This window comes from Crinia signifera, chromosome 1, assembly GCF_055691185.1.
Source record: "Crinia signifera chromosome 1, ASM5569118v1, whole genome shotgun sequence".
NCBI lineage: Eukaryota > Metazoa > Chordata > Amphibia > Anura > Myobatrachidae > Crinia > Crinia signifera.
In genome coordinates, this window is record NC_139217.1 from 41,618,270 (window position 1) to 41,644,849 (window position 26,580).

The following is a 26,580-nucleotide window of genomic DNA, read 5'->3' on the forward strand; positions in this document are numbered from 1 at the left end:
TTTAACTTATTTTCATCCTTATCATGTGTTTTGTTTCAATGTAACTTATTTCCCACTTTTATTTCTCACTAATTTACCCCTGCTATTTTCAGCAGCCTCTCTCACTAACCTATCTTCACTATATAGTTTTCCACTTTTGTGTTGCCCTGGGGTCATTCGGCTGCTTCGCTTTGGAGTTCCCCATGCCCTAGATGTGTACCCCCAAAACGTTAGGGACTTGCCTGACTAATTGTCACCTGGTCGCGGTGGGTAAGCCGTTACTTATGGCCATAACTATGTGAAGAACCCTGCTAAAAATGCAAAATGTTATTGCAATGATTATTACACTAGCCAACAGATAAAATGCTTCCGAAACAAAAATAGTAATTTCTAGTTTACTCGAGCATGGGAAATGTGAATATGGCATTTAAAATGCTGAGTTAGCTCTATGTTCTGAGATATAACCATATTTCATTAAATGCTAGAGAATTTGAGGGATCTTCGAAAAACACTAAATAAATAGTAGGTTGGCAATCCTTAGTACAGGTATCCTGAGTTATTGTCAGCCATATTCTGTTACTCAATAAATATGTTAGTCATATATGTCACTCAATTTTCTCCTGGACTTCTTTCCTCCGAATTGTGGTGCAGTAGAGCCGTGTACACACAGCAGCGATATGGGCTATAATAGCTGGCCATATTGCCAGTGATGGGAGTGTGCCCTGGCAATAAATCGCCGGGTGCGCACTCCCGGTTTCAGCCCCATTCTAATTGCTGGTCGCAGGAGCTTGCTCCTGCGCCCAGCTGATTACCACTGCCGGGCTCCCCCCGGCAGAGGTTCCTTTTCATCAGCGACCATCTCTGGTCACTGATGAAAAGGAGACACTGAGCAATATATTGCTGAGCAATATATCTCCCCCCGTGTGTACAGGGCTTAAGTGATGAGCATGGTGAGAGATTCCACCAAGATATTTCAGCTATGGAACAAAGATATCAGGGTAAATGGGACGTTTCCATGCTTGCAGACTACTGTTGGATGGAGACAAGAGATGCTCCAGGACAAGAGTACAAACGACAAGTAAAACAAAGGCGCACTCAAAAATAGGTGGTCATACGAAATAGCAAGGCTTGTTATCTAATTTTCTGCTAATTTACCTGTACATCGATTGAATTAGAACAATTGCTACTTCTATTGTGTACAGATATCATATTAATATAATATTGGTTTTTACTACAGAAGTACATGTATCACAGGTAGTGTATCTAAAACTAGAGCTAGTAAACAAATTCTAAGGTCATATTCGGTTTTCCTGACCCAAATTTAGTAAAAAAAATTCTATTTTTGTAAAAGAAACAAATAAAAAGATGTTTTTTTGTTGGCTAGTGAATTATAAGTCAATTGGGATTTTACATTTTACATCTTGAAATCTTGTCTTTGTATGCAGTATTACTGAAAGGTCTCCACATTGGTCGCACCTCTCATTACTGGTGTGCACCCCAGGACCCCACCCCTGCACCTGAGGTCTGGAAGGTAAGCAGCCTTTTTTTGCATTGCCTTTGCATGCCCCAATTGTTTGTCCTTAGCCACGGCTTTGCAAGCAGGGAATTGCCCGGGCAGATGGTTCTCAGGTTTGTACCGAGGCCTGCATGCGCTCATCCTGCTGTAGCTGCCGGGATGCGGTGTCAGGGACAGATCTCCGATTACGGACGCATGTCCTGCAGTGGCAGTTTATAGTATAATATCTTCCATTGTTATGAGTAACTTATGCTATAGATTGTGAAATCTAAAACTCTTTTGAAATGTTATGATGGTTCTGTTTCCTCATGTTATGCAATGCATGGGGACACGCATAATTCCAGTGGAAATGTATGTGGTACCCCAACACTGTAATTATAGTTGATTTGTAAACAAACCATACAATGTTCAACTGTAAACAATTAGTCAGCAGGATAGAACTTAATCTTTCAAATGGTACCTCATTTAATAGATTGGTTAAGTTTGAATGGAGAAAAAGGGATAGTCACAAAAAATCACCTTCTAGAAAACATATATATGATATAAACAGAAATTACACCCTATTCATCTGCCGTTTCCTGCATGAAATAATTAAATTGGAATTTATTCCTTCCAGTTGCTGCATAAATCTATTAAGGAATACAATTAGATGGCTGTGACTTCATATAATATACCAGCTGCGCTAATGACTAAGGTAACATTGAAATTGGGTAAAAACATAAAAAGGTCTTGACACCAAGCCAGCTTCAAGCAGGAGGTAAAGAGGGCGGTGGGGCACAAGGTGTCCCGTGAGGGCGCCTATAAATGGGTGACTTTGCTAGAGCAGCGGTTTCATAAGTAAGGGTGTCAAGCCCAAACACAATATATGGAAAGAAAGGAGGTGTGAAACCGCGCTTTTACCTATTAATAAGCAACAGTTAAAGGTAAAAATACATTTATTAAAAATACACTTATTAAAATATACCACATATATGAATAAATGGAAAAAATGGTACTGATTGCTGATAAATAAAATATGGAGCCGTGATAGTCACCCAGTTTTCTCAAAGGTGAGAGTCTCAGTGTCCGTTCCTATGGATGCTTCCTGATGTATCCCAATGAAGTGGGCCGATGGTGGACTTTAGGAGTGATGTAATTCTCCAGCCTAGGGAGCCCCTGTTGGTAACGGGCTCAACCTGGTTTGTATTTTTCCAGCCAAGGGAGCCCCTGTTGTTATAGGGCTCAACCTGGTTTGTAGGTATGGTGTCCTGGTAAATTGCGGCTGCTGGGATATTTGTTGAGGAAAGCTGGTCCGGTCACAAAGAAATAGCTGAATCTGGGTGACAATAGTGGGTGTCAGGGCTCCAATACACCGACGCGTTTCGCTCTTAGAGCTTTTTCAAGACATCACCTTAAAAAAGCTCTAAGAGCGAAACGCATCTGTGTATTGGAGCCCTGACACATACTGTTGTCACCCAGATTCAGCTATTTCTTTGTGACCGGACCAGCTTTCCTCAACAAATATCCCAGCAGCCCCAATTTACCAGGACACCATACCTACAAACCAGGTTGAGCCCTATAACAACAGGGGCTCCCTTGGCTGGAAAAATACAAACCAGGTTGAGCCCGTTACCAACAGGGGCTCCCTAGGCTGGAGAATTACATCACTCCTAAAGTCCACCATCGGCCCACTTCATTGGGATACATCAGGAAGCATCCATAGGAACGGACACTGAGACTCTCACCTTTGAGAAAACTGGGTGACTATCACGGCTCCATATTTTATTTATCAGCAATCAGTACCATTTTTTCCATTTATTCATATATGTGGTATATTTTAATAAATGTATTTTTACCTTTAACTGTTGCTTATTAATAGGTAAAAGCGCGGTTTCACACCTCCTTTCTTTCAAGCAGGAGGTGTCTGACAACTGTCATAAAGGATAATTGCAGCCTCCTGGTTTGGTTTAGTGATGGGCTAAACATTTTTAAATGGTCCAGGCCAGGCAAAGGCAATCTGTGGTTCTCAAGCTATTGCAAAACTACACATCCCAGCATGCTAGGACTAAGTTTCACAACAGCTAGAGAGCTACAGGTTGCCCTTGCCTGGTCCAGACTATAGCTGTAATCTCTCCCTCCTAAGGTGCCCATACAACAAGGCGATTTGGGCAAATTTAGATGAATCGGGCCTTCAAATCTGCCCAATATGCTTGTGCGCATCAGACCTGTTGGCCGTCTGACCACCTGACCAGTGGCAAGCAGGGACGCATGCGATTCATCACAACAAATTGTGATGGATCGCATGCATCTCTGCCACCCTGGAAGGTCCCAGGCAGCCCCAGAAAATTTTTGAAACATCGCACAGAGACCTGGAAACACAGGATCATCAATGTGCAGGGTATTAAACTCCCTCGTGTAAATCCAAGTTTGTGGAAGAAAGGGAATTCAATGAAAAGATATGATAGTTCATAATTTCTTGCACCATGCATACACAAAAGTGATGATTAGAACTATCATGTAGAGTTCACTTTGGAAGTTGTGGAGAAAAATCGGGCTAGATTTTAAGATTGTGATTCTTACTATAAACCCATTGGTGGTAAATTTACTAAGGTGGGAGTTCTATTTCAGTTGGGATGTTGCTATGGGCAATCAATCAAATCTTATCTTCTCTAGAAGGTGCTAAATAAATAAGTAGATTCCGAATGGTTGCCCACAGCAACATCCCATGTGAAACAGAACTTCCATTTGAGTAATTTTCCCCCATTGAGTCTGTTCTAGAATCCTTTTCAATAGATGTGCAAGAGTCATACTCCTTAGGTGCGCACACCTAAACAAGATGCCCGCCGCCCCCCCCCCAGCAAAAAAATACTAAACAATTCTTAACAAGCTTCCCAAAAAGTTTCAAGCCAGTTGGTAAAATGTGGATTGCTCAAGTATAACAATGTATGTTTTTGTGTAAATTTTAACCTCTACAATGTCTTGCCAGGTTCTGTAGTCATTTAGGATGGTTGTTGATGGTGATTTGGACTCCTCATGGACATTGGTGGCCTGGCTCAGCTTCTACAATATTTCTATTGGGTTACAGCCTGGGAAGCCCCAACACATGTGTAATTATTTTGCTGCAGCTATAGCTTGTGAACCTGACAATTTCCAACACAATTATTTGGATAGACATTAGTGGCCCTGATCCAGGGGAAGTTGACCAGCCCCAAACGTTTATACTAGCGATTCCTGATTGAGACTACGTTCTTGTAAATCATTTAAGTCAAAAAGTTATATTTTACAGTCCAGCATCCTCAGAACCTTCTTCCAGTAGTCCCCTGGGCCCATCCATGTTGTCTGAACTAAACCATAAATAGGCAGCAATGTTCTCCTTGGAGAGTAGTGGCTTCCTCTTATCCACCCATGTAGACCATTTTTGTCCATAGGTGGACTCCGGAGAACGGTCATCGGCCAGCACCGGAGAGTCCTGCAGATTATATGGCTTTAGGTATTTTGTGGTCTCCAGGATTATTTTTGGCTTTGTCCACGGAGTGGTTTTGTCTGGACCACAACCTGGGAAAAGTAACAATTGGTGTTCAGTGTTCTAGGCCAATGATCATCAATAACTTTCTTTAGGAGGTCCTCAAACATGTGCTTTGATCAAAACATTGGGGCAAATTTGCTTCTCAGCAGGTTTATGCTGTGGCTTTGAAGCCCCTGAGCATCGAAGTCAAAGTAAACCACCAAAAACCATAGCTTATTACTCCCCTGTTTTGAAGGGGTTCTGACATAAATCTCTGCATCTATCTGACCAATCAGTTGTAGAAGGACAATACACTTATTGTAGGAGGGCAATTATGTATTGTATGAGAAAGCAAATAACCTTGATCATTCTCTTAAAGTACAAATACTATATTAATATATTATTAAGAATTGCTTAAATTGGCCAAGTTAGCAATATTAATTATGTTAAAAGGGAAATTTTAATTGATAAATGGTGTTTAAAAATGTTTTCCAAGTCAGGAGCAACAATTACCGTTACTATTTAACAGTTCAGCAAAATGACAAAACATAACAGTAATGTCAGTGCCCATCGGGCGCCACCTAGTGGCTGCAGGTGCGCAAAGCACTTGAATCCACCACCGTATATCTTTGTAGGTTCATTTATGGCTCTCCTGGCCCACTTACGTGTGTGACTTTGGTGTAAATCTGAAAACGGTTAAGGGAACCAGTTGGGCAGAAATGCTAAGTCTCAACAACCCCCCCCCCCCCCTAAAATAATAGAACAAAGGAGATGTAGAACGCCGTACCCTGTACATTTATGGATGAAAGCAGTGGAGAATATGAAGAAAGAGAACTAAAACAAGTTGCAATTAGTATGTTTTTATTTAAGTTCTGTACGGAGTGTAATATAATACAGCGGTTGTGGACAGCGACCGTCACACTCATGGTAACATCCCCCAGGTGTTAGAACACACTGCGGTCAACCCACCACCATGGGGATCTTTTTTTTTTCTTGCTGCTCATATTGTACATTGAATAATAAAAACAAAATACCATGTGAAGGCTCCGACTACATCATCATGGCCTTCACCTTAGACATAGTCCGGTCACTCCCTTCCTAAGGCAGAAGAGGAGCTAAAAGTGCGTTCTTGCATGGGGATCCCCAAAAGAAGTCTCCCTTCTGCAAATTGCTAGAATATTTCCCTTTGTCATCCTGAAGACTCTATTGTCAAGTAGATTTAACTCTGTCATGGTGCCCTAAAAACAGAAGCAATTTGCACGCTGCCCTTTTGTGGGCGGAACCAACCAATAGGAAGTCTGTGCATCCGTAAGGACTCAGTGAAAGGCAGCCATCGCGTTGGGCCACCCCAGAAACAGCTGTGTCCTCTGTTTGACGGCAGCCATTGTATTTTAAAGGTGGCGTTAATCAATATCGCTGTATATAAGCTAGTAGAGGATGTCCCATCCAGGACTGTTTATGGACACACAAGTGCAAACATAGGGCCTCTTGGTAACACTACAAAAATGAAGTCTACGTTTTATTGCCCGTTCCATTTGCCAATTGGTTGTTGGCAAAAATATAGCCAGGGAAAGCGTTTCCTGTATGTGATGTCATAAAACAGGAAACGCTGGACAATCCTACACAGCGATAATCATTCAGATCAGTACACTTGGGTCCTGATAGTTGGTCAGTTATGCAGAATGTCCTTGCTATCTATTAGGACTGTGCGGTATAAGAGTGAGGAACAGCACTGCATAAATTCTTCTTTAAGGATAGGTCTCGTTTATCTTAAAGGCAGCTGGACACATTAAATCCAGAAAGCCACAACGTTTCATGAACGGAACACACTTCAGGACAGTTAGACGTCTACAGAGCCTAAAATACAAATGTATCAAACAAGACAAAGGGTCTCGTGAGACTGACAAATATACATGTAAACATTCCCATACCCTAACAGAGCTGGAGGTGTTTGGCACTGCACTGTAAGTAGCCTTTCCATGTAATATTTCTTGCAGGAATTGTGGTATCCAGCCCTGGGCTCCTCAAAAGATCCTTTAGGTTTCTGGAAGTTGGCAATATTATTTCCCTACATAAGGCAGCTTAGCTTCTAGAACAGGCCACCCGGCCCCATGTGTGCAGCCTGTAATAAGGCTTCTCTGCCAGGAGTCCACCTGCTGTGATGTCACAGCGAGACCCGTTCCTTCTGGGATGTATTCTCGTGTTCTAGGTTATCACACATAGGCTCTCCGTCAGCCACTAGGTGTTATTTTGACACATATAAAAGTTAAATTGTTATTTTAGTGTTACCTGGTGAACAATGTGGACTCAACATTATCTGAGAGATGAAACACTGTGCTTATCGCTCCATAATACCATATACTGGTGCCAAGTGCTCATTACACTGCAGGAAACAGCTGCGTTCTTGGCGTGTACAGCTGCCGCCTCCCAGGATAAGGAACACACGTGTGTATGCCAGCATTGGGGGTACATTCAGTATGCAGATGCAGCAATCATCTTGCCCACTGGACTTCCCAAGCGCTGAAGGATATTCTCCCGAACAGCAGTCTGCTTTAGTATCAATGCTGCACGTATTCCGCAGGGACCAATGACCCTTATCCTACAAAATGGGAATGCAGTGTGTAGCATTAGGTTCCAGGGGTGAGAAGGAGATCTATAGCTGTAATGTTCTAGGTACACACTATGCTTGCCCACCCTCAACAGCCACTGAAAGAACAATGAAATTATGTGAACACTGGGGACTTGGAAGACTGAGCTGGGGATTATTAATGGGACAGTGTGCCGGCTGTGCCTTACAAGCCTTGATGATACAACGGCAGAAGTGCTGGACCATGTGAAGCACAAATCCGCTCTGATGGAACCAATGATACGTATCTGATCACCCTTTTTTTGGCACGCAGTGCAGAACGATGTCCCCATTTTTTTTCCAAAAAACACCCTGAGTCCCCCCCCCACTGGTAAGACTGGTAGTTTCCAATCAACCAATATACGATCTGCAAACTGAAATGGTCAAACAATGATAGAGAAAGACAGGAAGAGCTGGCGGGCTGGAGCAGTCGGTGGTAACTGCAGACATGGAAGACTTCCGTGCAGGCGAAAGTAACCCCCCAACGTGGCCTGTGCCCCACGCTGCCAATCCTCCCAGTAATGACACACATTTCCCCAGCACGATGTCAGCATGTGACACGTCAGACAACTACTAGATTAGTGCAATAGTAAGGAACATTCACCCACACCTGGCAAAAGCATTATAAAAACCTAGAACCCCTTGTTCCCCCTAGTAAGAAACCCGAGAAGGAACCGCACGCTCCGCAGGGCAGCAGCCCCCCCCTGAATGAGATATATACTGTTCAGTGTATGGTGGGCACCGCCCGGCCACCCATGTGCGCTCTTTTTATGAATGGTGGCTGTTGATCAGCCCTCTGAGCTGCTTGGCCACGGTTTCGATGAGCTTCTGCTTGTCCCTTTCGTTCTTTCGAAACTGGGCAAATACGTTGTTCTTCCGGCTGGGGTCCTTCATCCTGAAAGAGGGGCAGAGAAGACAGAATGAAGAAAGGAGGAGGAGAGATGGGTGGCAGGCATTCTTCCCTCCGATAGGATCACTCACACTGCTGAGGCCACTGCAGTGGCTATGGGGACCCACAGAAATGTCACAGAGCCTCAGTTTCACATACAATAAATTAATTAGAACATTCCATGCCCGGCTTGTCTATATAAAACACACGTAATAATGTCACTGGTTCTAGACCAATAAACACAGCACAGAATGTTAGATAACAAGCTTTCTCAGCCAATCACTGCAAGCATCAGACTGCTCCTCTAGGGTACGCATCTGGATGTGCTGCGCAAGTTCTCAGGGAGCTAAACCAGAGGGGTAAATGTAATCACCCGCCACTTGCAGGCATTGATGAGATCACGACCACACCGGGAAGACTCACCGGGATCTCACTGATTCTTGCAAGTCTAGGCAATTACATTTACCAGAGAGCGAGGGAGATAGTTATTCCGAAATACTTGTCTGTGCGCTGAGGCGGACACAGCTCCGGTGTTATTGTATTGAAGTAGAAGCTGTAAATGTAATTTGGACTTTATTATTATTAGGTAGTGCGAGGAGAATGGTTACTATGGGTCCAACATTTGTTTGCAACTACAAATGGAGCAGTATCAGCATACCGGAACAGAGCACACTGGAGAACAAGAGGAAGGTGACTGTTAGGGAGTTAAACATTGTCTGAACAACAAAAAAGCCTTGGTTATATCTAAGTGAGATACGGATGGGACCCAAACTGCTGTCACCTTAAGTAACAGAAACAAACTAGTAAGTAATACATTTGTAGACATTCTGGTGGATTTGAACCCAATCCATGTCAGAATTATCATGGGGATCATGTACCAGTGGAGACCAAATGAGTTACCATAACATGTACAAGGCCAGAGAAAGGCAAACCGCACTGGCCGAAGGCATGCTGGGCCCCGCAGTACTACATAACACACAGAGCAGGCGGTGTAACTTCTGTTCTTGGCTTGCAAGGCATGCTGGGATGCTACAATGAAGAGCTCACTGCTCCAGGATCACAGAAGCAGATGCTAAGAAGACAATGTAAACTAGACAGTAGCTAGGAAGATATCGGCCATTAGGAGTGGTGTAGGGTGCGATGTGAATCAGTGGAGGAATCTGTGGTGTTCTGTATGAGGTACACATCACTGTCATTAATGGAGTTTTGGCTGTTACTGAAATGTTTCAGCTATGATGGTCGCAGAGTTCCATCATGTAGCCCTACTGCTTCTATTTGATTAATTTTGAGACTGCACTCTGATGCTGGCGCTATTTGGCTCATTCTGCTGCTACTGCCGCTGCCGCCGCTATTTGGCTCATGCTGCTGCTGCCGCCGCTATTTGGCTCATGCTGCCGCCGCTATTTGGCTCATGCTGCTGCTGCCGCCGCTATTTGGCTCATGCTGCTGCTGGCGTCGCTATTTGGCTCATGCTGCTGCTGCCGTCGCTATTTGGGCTCATGCTGCTGCTGCCGACTCCGCTATTTGGCTCATGCTGCTGCTGCCGCTATTTGGCTCATGCTGCTGCTGCCGCCGCTATTTGGCTCATGCTGCCGCCGCTATTTGGCTCATGCTGCTGCTGCCGCCGCTATTTGGCTCATGCTGCTGCTGGCGTCGCTATTTGGCTCTTGCTGCTGCTGCCGTCGCTATTTGGGCTCATGCTGCTGCTGCCGACTCCGCTATTTGGCTCATGCTGCTGCTGCCGCTATTTGGCTCATGCTGCTGCTGCCGCCGCTATTTGGCTCATGCTGCCGCCGCTATTTGGCTCATGCTGCTGCTGCCGCCGCTATTTGGCTCATGCTGCTGCTGGCGTCGCTATTTGGCTCATGCTGCTGCTGCCGTCGCTATTTGGGCTCATGCTGCTGCTGCCGACTCCGCTATTTGGCTCATTCTGCTGCTGACCCCGCTATTGGGCTCGATCTGCTGCCTCCGCTATTGGGCTCGTTCTGCTGCTGACCCCGCTATTTGGCTCGTTCTTCTGCTGCCGCCGCTATTGGGCTCATGCTGCTGCCGCCGCTATTTGCCCCATTCTGCCGCCGCTATTTGCGCCATTCTTTTGCCGCCGCTATTTGCCCCATTCTGCCGCCGCTATCTCACCTTATTCTGCCGCCGCTATTTCACCTTATTCTGCCGCCGCCGCTATTTCACCTTATTCTGCCGCCGCCGCTATTTCACCTTATTCTGCCGCCGCCGCTATTTCACCTTATTCTGCCGCCGCTGCTATTTCACCTTATTCTGCCGCAATTGGATACAAAAATTCTTACATTGTCCCTACTGTATATAACACATTCATGCCCTGCTTTTACCTAGTATTTTCCTTTATAATACTTAGTATTTTTCTATAATGCAACTGAACGAGTTATGCTGTCTCTCATGTACACTTCATAGGATGCCATTACATATTGTCTTCTTTACAAGCCCAAGTTATCTGTCTCTGTGGTCAGCGGTCGCAGGAGAACAGCCCTATTCTCTGCCCACCTCTACTGTTCCATAGCACCACTTCCAATAGACCTGTCTGAGGATACCCCCTGAAGCACATACTATATATATATACAGCTGTTATTTTAGTATCACAGAACAAGACACAGGGCACCAGGCAGTAACACTGCGGTATCACATTTTAGTAGCAGCGTTATTTATATACTTACACACGATGTATCCTTTATCAGCAGTAAATGATGAAATCACCATGGAGGGAAAAAGTGAAAGCCAAATTAAATGTAATGAACATGGTCTGGTGAGAAGCAGGAAAACTGCGCTGTCTACTAGCGGGGATGTGACGGACTCCATGCTGGAAACCGTATACGACTGCTGAGTACTAAGCAAATATGGCAGCCAATACTACTGCTGAAAAGTAACCAAGACCGCACTAGGAACATATATGGTGAGGTGGAGGAGGATGGATAATACAGAGATACAAAGGAGGAGGGGAAGGTGAGAGAGTGGGGGATACAGTTACAGACGAAGAAGGGAAGGTGAGAGATGGATATACAGATGGAGCCGGCTTTATCTTTGCCCGGCGCTCGCCAGAGACTCCTCTCTGGCGTGCGCCGGCGATAGACACTGCACGCGTGTCCCAGTATCACGGCGGCTGGGCAGCGTCTCCCTGCCCGTCTCCGCTTCAGGGAGACACTTCCCAGTTCGGGTGGGAGGGGGAGGCGGCGGTGTGAGGGACCGGTGGCGACGGCGGGGGAGGCAGCGGGGACACCCGCCAAGCTCCGTTGCCACGGGGCGCACGAGCGTCTCATTCGCATGCGCCCCTGGCGCTAGCCAGCTGCTGGATGGCGGTAGAATCTCCATCCACTGCAGAGATGGAGCCGGCTCCATCTGTATAAGATACTGAGAAAGGGAAGGTGAAAGTGGAACATAGTTACAGAGGAGGAAGTGAAAGTCAGTGGTAGACAGAACCACAGAGGAAGGAAGGAAAGATATGAGAGGGGGGTACAGTTACAGAGGAGGAAGTGGAAGTGAGAGATACAGTTACAGAGGAGGAAGTGGAAGTGAGAGATACAGTTACAGAGGAGGAAGTGGAAGTGAGAGATACAGTTACAGAGGAGGAAGTGGAAGTGAGAGATACAGTTACAGAGGAGGAAGTGGAAGTGAGAGATACAGTTACAGAGGAGGAAGTGAGAGATACAGTTACAGAGGAGGAAGTGGAAGTGAGAGATACAGTTACAGAGGAGGAAGTGAAGGTGAGAGATACAGTTACAGAGGAGGAAGTGAAGGTGAGTGATACAGTTACAGAGGAAGAAGTGTAGGTGAGTGAGAGATACAGTTACAGAGGAGGAAGTGAAGGTGAGTGAGAGATACAGTTACAGAGGAGGAAGGGAAAGTCAGTGGGAGATAGAACCACAGAGGAGGAAGGGAAGGTGAGAGAGGGGGGTACAGTTAAGGCCCCCTCACACTAGAATTTTTGGCCGATTGTCCAATTTCTGACCAAACGTCCGATATATCGTCCGATTTTTACCGATAATCAGTCGAAAATCTGACAAAAAATCATTTTAGTGTGTGGGGGCCATTACAGAGGAGGATGTGGAGGTGAGACATTGATATATAAATTACTGTGGAAGGGAGGTCGAGAGTGTGAGATACAGTCACATAGGAGGAAGGGAAAGGTGAGAGAGTGGGATACAATTACAGAGGAGAAAGGCAAGGTGAGAGATGGGGGCACAGTTAAAGAGGAGGAGGAGGAGGTGGAGGCAAGAGACGGATATATAAGTTACTGAGAAAGAAGGTGGAAGTGGGAGATTCAGTTACAGATCAAGAAGGGAAAGATGAGAGAGGGGGGTACAATTACAGATGAGGAAGTGGAGGCAGTGGCGCCGGAACGGGGGGGGGGGGCGAGGGGGCAGCTTGCCCCCCCCAAAATTATTACTGAGGCGCGCTATCGGATTCTTGCTCGGCGGGCGGCTGATTAATCAGTAATATAGGCGGGCGGGCGGTGGGCTGATTAAGCTTGATTCAGCCTCCCACCCGTCCGCCTATATTACTGATTAATCACAGCCTCCCGCCCGCCGAGCAAGAAGAATCATATCAGCCGCCCGCCCACATGGATGGATGACTGCTGCGGGGAGATGTTGACTACACGCGCCCGCCAATCAGTGGCTGTGGATGTGATGTGTGTCCACAGTGATTGGCGGGCGGTAGGGAGGAAGACTGGTGGATCAGTGCATGGGCGGGACTGGAGCATCCTAAAACAGCCGCAGCAGCAGCCATCACGCTGACACGCTGTGCTGCCGCCCACAACTAAAACTGTGTAAAGGTAAATGCTGCTCCTCTCGCCCTCCCTGCAGTGACTGACAGATCCAGGGGTTGTAATTTACCCCTGGATTCACACCAAAACAGGTTTATGTGATTAGCTCTGATTATCATCATAATATAGTATATGCCGCTGCCCGTGTGTATAATGCCCACATGTATATGCCGCTGCCCTGTGTATAATGCCCACATGTATATGCCGCTGCCGTGTGTATAATGCCCACATGTATATGCCGCTGCCCTGTGTATAATGCCCACATGTATATGCCGCTGCCCTGTGTATAATGCCCATGTGTATATGCCGCTGCCCTGTGTATAATGCCCACATTTATATGCCGCTGCCCTGTGTATAATGCCCACATGTATATGCTGCTGCCCTGTGTATAATGCCCACATGTATATGCCGCTGCCCTGTGTATAATGCCCACATGTATATGCCGCTGCCCTGTGTATAATGCCCACATGTATATGCCGCTGCCCTGTGTATAATGCCCACATGTATATGCCGCTGCCCTGTGTATAATGCCCATGTGTATATGCCGCTGCCCTGTGTATAATGCCCACATTTATATGCCGCTGCCCTGTGTATAATGCCCACATGTATATGCTGCTGCCCTGTGTATAATGCCCACATGTATATGCCGCTGCCCTGTGTATAATGCCCACATGTATATGCCGCTGCCCTGTGTATAATGCCCACATGTATATGCCGCTGCCCTGTGTATAATGCCCACATGTATATGCCGCTGCCCTGTGTATAATGCCCATGTGTATATGCCGCTGCCCTGTGTATAATGCCCACATTTATATGCCGCTGCCCTGTGTATAATGCCCACATGTATATGCTGCTGCCCTGTGTATAATGCCCACATGTATATGCCGCTGCCCTGTGTATAATGCCCACATGTATATGCCGCTGCCCGTGTGTATAATGCCCACATGTATATGCCGCTGCCCTGTGTATAATGCCCACATGTATATGCCGCTGCCCGTGTGTATAATGCCCACATGTATATGCCGCTGCCCGTGTGTATAATGCCCATGTGTATATGCCGCTGCCCTGTCTATAATGCCCATGTGTATATGCCATTGCCCTGTGTATAAAGTCCATGTGTATATGCTGCTGCCCTGTGTATAATGCCCATGTGTATATGCCGCTGCCCTGTGTATAATGCCCACGTGTATATGCCGCTGCCAGTGTGTATAGTGCCTGGGGGTAACATATAGCAATTTAGGGGGCGCCAAAATGAGATTATATCTTGCCCCCCCCCCCAACCTAAAAACGTTCCAGCGCCCCTGAGTGGAGGTAAGAGATGGAATATACATTACTGTCGAAGGGAAGGTGAGACTGGAAGATACAGTTACAGAGTAGGAAGGGACGTAAGAAAGGGGGATACAGTTACAGGAGAGAGTTGAACATACAGCTACAGAAGAGGAAAGGAAGGTGAGAGGGGAAACATTGCAGTGGATGAAGGGAAGGTATGGGGGGGATACAGTTACAGAGGAGGAAGGGAAGGTGAGAGGGGAAACATTGCAGTGGATGAAGGGAAGGTATGGGGGGGATACAGTTACAGAGGAGGAAGGGAAGGTGAGAGGGGAAACATTGCAGTGGATGAAGGGAAGGTATGGGGGGATACAGTTACAGAGGAGGAAGGGAAGGTGAGAGGGGAAACATTGCAGTGGATGAAGGGAAGGTATGGGGGGTATACAGTTACAGAGGAGGAAGGGAAGGTATGGGGGGTATACAGTTACAGAGGAGGAAGGGAAGGTATGGGGGGATGCAGTTACAGAAGAGGAAAGGAAGGTGACAGGGGAAACATTGCAGTGGATGAAGGGAAGAGATGGATATATAAGTTACTGAGGAAAAAAAAAGTGAGCGATGGAAATATAAGTTACTGAGGAGGAAGGGAAGAGGGATATATATATATAATTAATGGACTAGGAAGGGAGGGTAATCCCATGGCTGTAACAGGATTAGCAGTCCTATAACAATGCACCCCTATAGCTACAATACATGGAATACATAATTAGATATTGCATAACTGAGGTGTCTGTGTGCTAGCTGTCTTGCACTTACCATACATGACACAACACAGACTGGGGGTATAATTACACCCATCCAGCTACTCTGCCTTCCTACCATGGTGCTGCTTATTACACAGGTATAGGGTATGACGCTGCTGCTTCCACCCTGTGCTTATGATGTATGTGGTAGGGGAAACAGGCTGACGCCTGCACAGTTATGCCAATTTTAGCAGATCCCATTTTAGGTGAAAAACTTACAACTGATTCGGAAGTAGTTTTTAGGAGAGCAACTACTCTTAAAAAAATCGCCTTTCCCCCAGCCTTTTACCAAACATCATTACTGATAACCAGAAAGTATTTTTTTTTTACACACATTAAATGGTTTTTACACACGTGGTAAATGTAAGATGTGTACCCACGGCAAAAGAGGTACTAAAAATGTTATAAGTGGGGATGGGAAAGTGAAAGAAATTAAGAGTTTTATTAACTGCAATAGCACCTATGTCGTTTATTTGCTAAGTTGTGAAGGTGGAAAGTCCTAGGTAGGAAAGACAAAAAGGAATCTTAAAATAGGGATTCTGGAACACTATAGAAATATTAAGAACTGTGTAGAAAACCATTGTGTTCCCAGGCACTTCAAAGAATGCCATGGGAGTGATCCTAGAAATATGCGATCCTTAGGTCTAGAACAAGTTACCCTGGACATCAGAGGGGGAAATAGAGACTCTTTATTCTGAAAACGTGAGTCATATTGGATTTATACAATGAAAACCCTCTATCCGGAGGGATTGAATGAAGGAGTAGAAATTACACCTTTTTATATCGTAAAAACTCCTTTTTGTTTTTTCTTTATACCTTTGAAAAATGTGCTAATATATAGAAGTCATTCCTTAACATGATACTTTACTCATATACCTGTTTCACCCTGTCATTTCAATTGCTAATTGCTACCAGGGCCCCTTTCACAGGGTTTTGCGATTGTTTAAAGTATCTACAAATATCTAAAACTATGTAGAAAAATGTTAAAATAGATATTGAGGACTTTAAATATGTTACACTACCTCTAAGATATGATAATTGTGTTGCAAACTATGTATTGTTAGAATACATCGATGTTGCGATGTATGTAAAAATCTGTCCAGTTCCCATTTAGTGAATGAATAGTCGGGGTAAGAAATAATTCCACTAATTAATTTTATGAGAAAATAACTTTGTTCTTTTTTCCTTATAGCCTTCTCTTTGTACAATGGTTGTCTTGCCAAAATCTATACTGACTAAAAGTCTATGCCGTGATGCGGGAATTTTTTTTGCTGACAACAATCAGATTTCATCTAAGAAATATGTGGGTATCGCGTGAGAAGTCGTCTATTACTAAAAAGATGAATGTCTCAAACATCCCTTTCTATTGTATATACTTGTATATGTCTGTATCTGTATTTTTACGATTAGCGGTAGATTACTCTGTATCAAAGATCCACGTAGCCTGTTATCTATGTTGCCGTTATATCTGCAAATTGCTACTGAGCTGGATAATTGTTTAACGCCGCATAGCTGTGCAACAGAGACGGGCTATAAGAGAGGTACCTGACCAACGCCAGGCCAGCCCTCCGACGAAGTACGTGACTACGAAACGCGTTGGGGTGTGGCCTGGCGTTGGAGTCTGTCCATCTGAAGCACCAGCACCCACGAGTGTAACCACTCCAACTTTAAGGGGGGTATTCAATCTTCGGGTCACGGCAGACGAGCTTGCTCGCCTGCCGTGACCCAGTCCCGTTCTCGGTCAGCTCGACCGAGAACATGCAGGCGGGATTCAATGTCCCGCCTGCTGCGGGACGAGAAGGGGGCGTGGCCGCGAGTTGCGACCGGAAAGTGACGAGATGCAGCCGGCAGCTCGTCACTTCCCGGCTGTTCTCGGCAGAACGAGCCCGACAGCTAGAGATGTCGGGCTTGTTCTGACAGGAAACCCTGTTCAATGCTGTCGGGGAAGACAGCATTGAATAGGGCCCGTCGAGCATCTCCCCCACGGGAGATGCTCGACGGCGATTGAATATCCCCCTTAGTGTGTCTGCGACACTACTGTTTATGCGGTTGTTGAACCGCTCACTGTTGTACGTTATATATACCCGTTTTTACTGGAAAGAAGCTATTTTAAAGAAATAAATGTTATTTTCATACTGCACTATGGAGCGCTGTTGTTTATCCTTTTAGAATATGTACACCTGTGAATTCAGGTGATCTGGACCTGCCGGGCCAATGCAAAGACCGTGAGTGCTATTGAAGTCGTTGGACGGAGTATTAACTGTTGCATGTGTGGATAACCACGCCAATTACATGGTCTAAGGTTTTTTTGCGCACTTATTTCTCTTTTTTACAGTTATGCCAATGTCCGACCTTGTGGTCTTGTATGCAGGTTGTGCACTTCCTTACCTTACACATGAGATACATGTGGCTCTCCAGGGGTTGTGGAATTACATATCCCAGGAATGAACACGGTCATTTATTAAATCATTGGTCACAATGGGGCAGATGTATTAAGCCTGGAGAAGAGATAAACTGGAGATAAAGTGGAGATAAAGTGGAGATAACTTGGAAGAGTTAACGCACCAGCCAATCAGCTGTGTTTGAAATATGACAGTTGGGATCTGATTGGCTGGTGCGTTATCTCCTTCCACCTTATCTCCAGTTTATCTCTTCACCAGGCTTAATACATCTGCCCCATTATAACAAAATATGGACGTATACTGTATATGACTGGAAAACGGAATAAAACACTTGGGACAACTTACTTCTCCAGTAAGGTGAGAGCAGTGTTGGGGTTGACACGCAGGTACTTGCAGGTAGGTTGCCCATAGTCAGCCAGGTAAGTCGACCAATCCCACTTAATGAAGAGATCCAGAAGCTGTGGATAAAAAGAAACAGAAGTGTCATTGTCCCGTCTGCATGATGACAAGACATGAAAAAGTTTAAGGCTTGGCCTGTCTCCTGACGTATATATATATATATATGCCAGTGAGGCGTTACCAGGTGATTGGTTGGCGCACTTACCAGGCATGGTATGCAGGTGCCAACTGTACATATTATCTGTGCCTGATAAGTCTAGGCATGGGGTTCTCCAACTCCGTCCTCAGGAACCCACAAAGTTCACGTTTTCCAGGTCACCCGGCAAAACATGCACTGTGTGGGGTCCTGAGGACCAACTTTGAGAACCTTTGGTCTAGGCCAGGGGTAGCCAACTCCAGTCCTCGAGAGCTACCAGCAGTTCACGTTTTCCAGCTCACCTCACAGCTACACAGGTGCACTCATTACTGACTGACACATTTTCAAAGATCCACAGGTGCAGCTAAATACTTCACTTGTGATTCTGTGAGGAGACCTGGAAAACGTTAGCTGTTGGTAGCTCTTCAGGACTGGAGATGGCTACCCCAGGTTTAGGCTATAGAAATGTACAGTGTGACAGATAAGGAGGAATAACAACTCACTACATCAAGAAACCATACACTGCTTGGGTCCAATGAGGACCAGTTTTCAGACACACCGATTGGATAATTTACTTCAAGTGTGGCCAAGCCGGTCCTCCAGACGCACCAACTGTTGCACACCCGTTATACTGCCTGCATACTTGCACTACTCTGCACAAACAACAACCATACTTGTGGATATCATTGTGTTCATACGGCACTAGCACATTACAACCATATAAATGTATACTATCTATTTATCTGTAGCATTTCACTACATAATGTACGGAGTATAATTTTGTATGTGACCAATAAAATTTGATTTGAGGTCACATTTGGTGCACAGGTGCTTTCATTATTGTCACATTTCCCAGACTCCCTAGCTGGTGCACAGGTGCATTCACTACTAACTGTCACATGTTCCAGACTCCCTAGCTGGTGCACAGCTGTAGTCATTACTAACTGTCATATGTCCCAGACTCCCTAGCTGGTTCACAGGTGCATTCATTACTGTCACATGACCCAGACTCCCTAGCTGGTTCACAGGTGCATTCATTACTAACTGTCACATTTTCAAACATGCTGCATTCATTCCTATCGGACACAGTCTACAGGTTCACAGATGGCCTGGAAAAACTTGAACTGTTGGTAGATTTCGAGGACTGGTTCGGCCACCCCTGGTCTACTTGATACATCAATGATGACTAAAGTGGTGAAAATGAACGTATCAAATTGTCTAACCCACAATCCAGCACATTACTGAAGCGCAGGGAGATGGCGGAGAGGCTGCATGTACACAGTGTATATTTAATGGGTATGATGGCACCACCTGAACAGACGGGTAAACAGATCACGACCATTACAGACATCTCTTGCAATGCATTTGCCTCGTTAAGCCTTTTGATACTCTTCACGCTACTTCCTAGTATGTGACGGACGCTGTATTTCCACCGACGCCCATGTGGTACTAATGCATTTACAGGCAGTCCATGGCACAATAATCCCGGAACTGTAAGATACAGGCTAAAGGAATAATAAAACTATTCAGCAGAGAGTGTGTAAGAAGAGTGTGCCAAGAGTCATCTGATGTCCAACAATGCGAGGGAATAAGAAATTGTGTAATAGAAACAACTGTTGGTGCAGAAGCCGCAATGTATGTCATCCTGGTGTGGTGTGTTATGTCGACTCCAAAAATGTCAGTAGTCATTATGTCGAAGATGGGCATGGGGACAGTCTTAGCTGCAACGTGACTAGAACGCACCAGGCGATGCGACGTGTGTATATCTCTGTGCGACTGAGTCTCTGATCATCCGTTTAGCGGCCACAGCTTTTCTCCATGCCAAGTTCCACCGTGCTTCGTATATAGACCCAGTCGCACAGAACATACAGGTGTCAAATCAATCAGCAGAGTCTCCTGGTGCATCCTAGTGGCACTGCATTGTGACTAAGACGCATTTTTGGCAAAATAAAATCAAGAGGACAATGAAAGCAGGGTCGCACAGGACTTATTGGCATATTGAGGCCGGATGTACGACGACACGTGTATGTTGATGTCACTTCCACGGTCGTCACTCAGGGATCCGATACGATTTGCCGGCGGTCGGAATCCCGACCGCCGAAATCCCGACAAGGGGGGGACATGGATCGCCCCCCCTTGCGGGCTCACTGCGCTCGCCACGCAGCGGGCCCGGTGCCTCGCTACGCTCGCCACGCTATTTTATTCTCCCTCTATGGGTGTCGTGGACACCCACAGAGGGAGAAAGTTTCGGGATTTCGGCGGTCGGGATTCCAGTGTCGGGATTCCGACCGCCGGGATCCCAACCGCCGGCAAATTAACTGCATCCCTCACTCAGAGCATGTTGACTGGATTACATCTGCTGCAAGGCAGAAGGCACTGTACAGAGATCTCTGCAGGCATTCCTGCAGTGACGGAGGAGAAGGTTCCCCCTTTGTGCAGCACAGACACCACACCAGGCAGGGGGAATGCAGTTAAAATCCCAGCGGTTGGGATCCCGGCGTTCAGAATCTCGACGCCGGAATCCCGACCGCCGAAATCTCGACACTTTCTCCCTCCGGGGGTGTCCACGACACCCCTGGAGGGAGAATAAATTAGCGTGCCGAGCGTAGCGAGGCACCGGGCCCGCTGCGTGGCGAGCGCAGCGAGCCCGCAAGGGGGGGCGATCCACGTCCCCCCCTTGTCGGCATTTCGGCTGTCGGGATTCTGAACGCCGGGATCCCGACCGACGGGATTCAATACTGAATCCCAGGCAGGGGCGTTCACCCCAGGAGCCACCTGTGACTGGAAAGGTCATATATGCGATAACAATGAGATGGAGGATCGCCTGTCACTGGCATACTGTATAACTCTACACTGTAGCACCAAGAGATCTTAATGAGGACTATAATTCCACCTGGGTTTGGTGTGAAAGGGTCAGACCGGGACAGCGCGGTTATCTCAGGTTTTTTAGTTGCTGTAAGTCCGTACCGCATGAGTGCTACATTTTTCGAAAATGCCCAGGGATTGGTATCACTACTCCCAACAGTCGTTTTTCGAACACCGCCTGTAACCTGGCAGTTAGGGGCTGAATGGCTGGTACTTTATGGCTCTCCAAGGGTTAGTAGAACATCTCCTCTGTAACATACGGCTACTGATCATTCTAAGTTATACAGATGTGTACACTGCAGGGCTATGTATGGGTATATAGGTTGACATGCATTGAGTTGACCACTGAAGGTCCATAGAGTTCGAAGGTCAACAAAAGCATTAGATCAACGATGGCAAGGTCAGAAGGTGAACATTAGTTTTTCATTTCCTTTTTGTCCCGGGCGCGGCACGTACTAACAGTACCCTGGTGTAAAGGGACCGGCTCATCTGTTATACGCAACATCCCCACACTTGCGGCTGACATCGGCTACAGCTATAAACTCCTAGACTTCAATAAAATAAAAATATACTGCATTATTTGATTGGTGTCAAAGGCTTCGGATTAAAGAGCCCCAAGCAATAAGGGACTGCGCGGCAGTCAATAAACCTTTATGGCCATTATATGACATCCTGCAGCCTCCACCTCGGTATAATAACACATGCAGGGAAGCCTCTTCTAAATATTCCACTTAAACTTTTCACCTCTAAACTCTCAAACTCTCCCCCCCCCCCCCCCCCCCCCCCTTTAAAAAAAGTGAAACTGAACCGCGCCGGTACAAAAGTGTCACATGAGTAGGAACATTTCAGTCTGTACCTTCTGGGGAAGATTCCAAAACAAAATATGCAAATACCATTAATTCTTCCGAGCCTGCTGTCTCTGCGATTCAGGGCCCATGCATCAAACTTGACAGGACACACACTCAGAGAAAAATGTATTTACCAGAATCTTATTTGAGTGTGGGATTAACATAGCAGCACTGGCTGGGGAGAGGCAGGTTCCTGTCAGTCACACTTGGAAATGTCAAAGTGCCAAACCCAGCCGGGCAGTTTTATTTACCTCCAGCGCCTCATGAATGGGCTACTGGGAGACACCTGGATGAGTGGAAGGGGAGAGCACTTGCTATCCGCATTGTGACAGACCTCGGTCATGTCACGCAGCGCTGTGCTAGTAAAATACCAAACACGTTAGCGTGTTTGGATGCGCTGCTGCAAACCGCTGCTTCTTTTGCCGCAATATGAACGTACGATGAGGGAAAACTAGTGTAACGAGATGTTCTCTGCTATCCGCAGTCCTACCCCAACCACACCGCACAATATGAACAGAGCACAGCCGCCCTAGCGCAAACCATGGCACAACCCCAAAAGATCTCTATACGGTGAACCGTCTCCGTATGGTGACGCCCAAGAGGAAGTCAGCGATTGCAATTAGCAAAAAGCCCGGTTTCCAGGAATGGCCCTTAAATTGCAGTAAATGATCAGGACAAAACTAAAAAGACTGAATTTTCCCAGGATGCTTCACTTCGGGAGACCTGACAGACCGAAGCGGTCTTTGGAATGGTTACGGGTTTCCTTCCTGGATTAATCCTGTCACTGTCACATAGAAGACAGCAAGTGTCATTACACATCAGTAGCAGTGATCGCAGGGCCTAAAGGTGTGTACACACGGTGCAATATGGTCGCTGAGCAATTTTGGCTTAATATCTCTCAGCAGTATATTGCTCAGTGTACCATTTTCATCAGCAATCCGGTCTCAACCTCATTTTGACTAGAAATCGCTGTATTGTGCACCAGGGACCAGCAATTTCTAGACATTTTTAGACCAATGACCAATGAAAAGGGCTGGCTGCGGGAGCGCGCTCCTAGAAATCTATTTCCCACAACATAAAAAGAACACTGGCAAAATGGTCGCTCAGTGACCATTTAGCCAGCGATAATGGCTTAAATTGAGCCGTGTGTACAGGGATGAACAGCACTTGTAATGCAGTGTGACAGCCGCCTGGTCTCCTCATCCCTCAGTAGTGAGGCGGCCTCTCTACGGGAACCGTGTGACACAGGACGTTGGTGTCAGCTGAGAGAGCACCTGTGCATAGTTGCAGGGTGGAGGATGCAAATACCGTGCAACCCATGCTTCAGAGGGAGGATTCAACACTGACTCATATGCCAAACTTCTGCCCTCACCTTTCTGTGACCCTCCAGGTGACATTCCTGACAAGCTCATCTGACATATTGCCTTTCTAGCTGCTTGGGAAACAATTCAGATTAAATGCAGGCGGCGTAATCTCTGTCACCCTGAGCAAACCGGTGACTGGACGGAACCGGCCTTTCTGGAAGCTCTATTCTAGAGTACGGTACTGTGCCCTCTAATACAGTTACTGGCAAGAAACCAGACGTGTGTAGTATAACCAAGATAAATAATATTAAAACCAAATATAGAACATAAAACACTGACCACAGCGTACCAGCGGGGAGGTTAGTAACTAGCAACTAGTGACTTATGGTTATGCATATAAGTCAGGCCTCAGATATTAATCAGCCTGCACCACAGTGATGTAGCTGCTGGGTGTGAGACTACTAGCTTGCTGGAAAATGGCTGCCTCAGCTGTCTGTGGCACACTGTAAACTGTGGTGAACTACAGGTTCAGCCGGATTTTCAGGTCAAGTCGCCATTGTAGGTTCTGTCATCTGAGGAAAGTTTCATCCTTGAACTATAGCAACATGGTGTCTCCAGCTTTCTCTCAGATTAGTAGAGACAAGTTTATATACAGTACATGTGTACGACACAGCCATAAATATGGAATTTCATAGTTACTACACACATACACCATGCAGCAAGATTACAGCACCACCTAGTGGCTAAATAGTTAGCCATATATATATATATATATATATATATATATATATATATATATATATATATAAATATAAATAACTACTCCTCACATTTTTTGAGGTGAAGTACCACCAGCAACCACTAGAGGCCACTCAACAGACCAGATTACTCCTTAACAGAAAGTGAAAGCAAAATGATCTGTTGGCTATGGAGAGAGGAAGCTGTGATACAGAGATTGGAGTCGTCTTCTTGACAGCCTTTTAACTAGTATACTATATATTTTAGATCAGAGCATTGTTGAAACCTATTATACAGATATGAACTAAATGATGATTATGTAAAAACGCCAAATAAGAGACTTCATCCCTCATTAAGCATGAATGCTACGCTCTATTTTATCCCACACCTTAACATTATGAAGTAAATCGGAGAAGTAGTTACCACAGCATCAAGGCGATTACTCTGGATTACCATATGGGGGTTATTCTGGTTGATATGAGCGGCGGCTGTCAGCGATGATGCGGGAGCACGCAACAGCCCCTTACACACCGGGTAGCTTTCGTGCTGAAAGCCATAGACGAGAAAACGGAGCGGCTTCCACATGAAAGTCCCTTAGTGTGTACGGGGCTTTACTTGGATGACTGAGAATAAACGTCAGGAGAGTTCTGCGTATTTTCTAGCAGCAGATAATTAGAGGAGGAAGCCGGGTGAGTGACAGAACAGCAGAGCCACTTATGCACAGACTAAACAGCACTTTGCAGAATGTGTGGCAGGTAGATGGAAAATAGCCTGCAGAGCTGTCCGTGTGAGCCAGCTGCAGCCTCTGAGGAGGTGCAGAGCAGCAGTCAGTGCCATGACACATCACACAGGTGTCACGCTGTGACGGGCTGCATTCCTGGGGCTGCGCCCACGCCGCCCCTCACCTGGGCGGAACCGCCAGGTGTAAACATTACTAATCTACCTACATACACATTCTGTCACATATATAGTGTACAGGGAGCACTAGCGGAGACGGGACATCTCAGGAGGTCCTTCTAGAACAAAGGTCAGATACAGGAGGGGGCGAGAATGTACGGCAGAGCAGGTTGCAGATATCCTGTTCAAAGAGCTTACACTCAGTGGTACAAGACAGACTGGTTGATGCACAGGGTAACTGTATGTGGGTATGGGCGATGGGGAAGGGTAACATGGCAGTCTCATGTGGCAGGGATCAGAGCAAACATAAGGCAGAGATAGTCAGAGGTGCATCTAGTACAGGTGTGGAGTAAGCACACCCTGATGACAGGTAGTAACCCTGATGTCAGGTGCTGAGAGGAGATGTACATAAAGCTGTATGCCGGAGTATATAGGTCTGGTAACTCTTATACTTATCGTCTCCTGGGCTGCACAGGTCTCACCTCCTTGTGCCCACTATTCCACCCACTTATTTCTTTATTTACAGTTTCTTATACTGGTCTGTACACCATCACATCATTACTTCAGTACCCGTGCCTCTACTTGTGCCCCCACCCCCACACTCATGTGCCTCTACTCTGGTCCCCTGCCCCACACTCCTGTGCCTCCACTCGTGTCCCCTGCCCCACACTCCTCTGCTTCTACTCGTGTCCCCTGCCCCACACTCCTGTGCCTCTCCTCGTGTCCCCTGCCCCACACTCCTGTGCCTCTACTCCTGTCCCCTGCTCCACACTCCTGTGCCTTCACTCGTGTCCCCTGCCCCACACTCCTGTGCCTCCACTCGTGTCCCCTGAACCACACTCCTGTGCTTCTACTGTCCCCTGCCCCACACTCCTGTGCTTCTACTCGTGTCCCCTGCCCCACACGCCTGTGCCTCCAATCGTGTCCCCTGCCCCACACTCCTGTGCCTCCACTCGTGTCCCCTGCCCCACACTCCTGTGCCTCCACTCGTGTCCCCTGCCCCACACTCCTGTGCCTCCACTCGTGTCCCCTGCCCCACACTCCTGTGCCTCCACTCGTGTCCCCTGCCCACACTCCTCTGCTTCTACTCGTGTCCCCTGCCCCACACTCCTGTGCCTCCACTCGTGTCCCCTGCCCCACACTCCTCTGCTTCTACTCGTGTCCCCTGCCCCACACTCCTGTGCCTCCACTCGTGTCCCCTGCCCCACACTCCTCTGCTTCTACTCGTATCCCCTGCCCCACTCTCCTGCTTCTACTCGTGTCCCCTGCCCCACACTCCTGTGCCTCCACTCGTGTCCCCTGCCCCACACTCCTCTGTCTCTACTCGTGTCCCCTGCCCCACACTCCTCTGTCTCTACTCGTGTCCCCTGCCCCACACTCCTGTACCTCCACTCGTGTCCCCTGCCCCACACTCCTCTGCCTCTACTCCTGTCCCACACTCCTGTGCCTCTACTCCTGTCCCCTGCCCCACACTCCTGTGCTTCTACTTGGGTCAGCCCATGGTGCTCTCAGCTAGTGATATGACTAACGCTTGTACTTAGCACAGTACTGGTCTCCTACATGTCAGCATGAGCTTGGCATATAACAGCTAGCACACACAGCTTGCCTCAGGAGGGCCTGGTTCATGTGTATATTC

At 46.7% G+C, this 26,580-nt stretch overlaps 1 protein-coding gene and 1 long non-coding RNA gene across 2 annotated transcripts in view; one reads left to right on the top strand and one right to left on the bottom strand.

The window, feature by feature from the left end:
* Positions 1 to 17,453, top strand: part of LOC146081030 (uncharacterized) — an 82,358-nt gene extending 64,905 nt beyond the window's left edge. Inside the window, exons 2-3 of the long non-coding RNA XR_014475053.1 lie at positions 1,425 to 1,510; positions 16,548 to 17,453. This is a non-coding gene — a long non-coding RNA (uncharacterized LOC146081030). The remainder of the gene's footprint in view (positions 1 to 1,424; positions 1,511 to 16,547) is intronic.
* EXOC6B (exocyst complex component 6B) overlaps positions 5,824 to 26,580 on the bottom strand; it is a 191,683-nt gene continuing 170,926 nt past the window's right edge. The window contains exons 21-22 of the mRNA XM_083188828.1: positions 18,103 to 18,215; positions 5,824 to 8,500 (exon numbers count right to left, since the gene is read on the bottom strand). Of these exons, the coding sequence (XP_083044954.1) occupies positions 8,374 to 8,500; positions 18,103 to 18,215 (240 nt within the window). The 3' untranslated portion in view covers positions 5,824 to 8,373. The remainder of the gene's footprint in view (positions 8,501 to 18,102; positions 18,216 to 26,580) is intronic.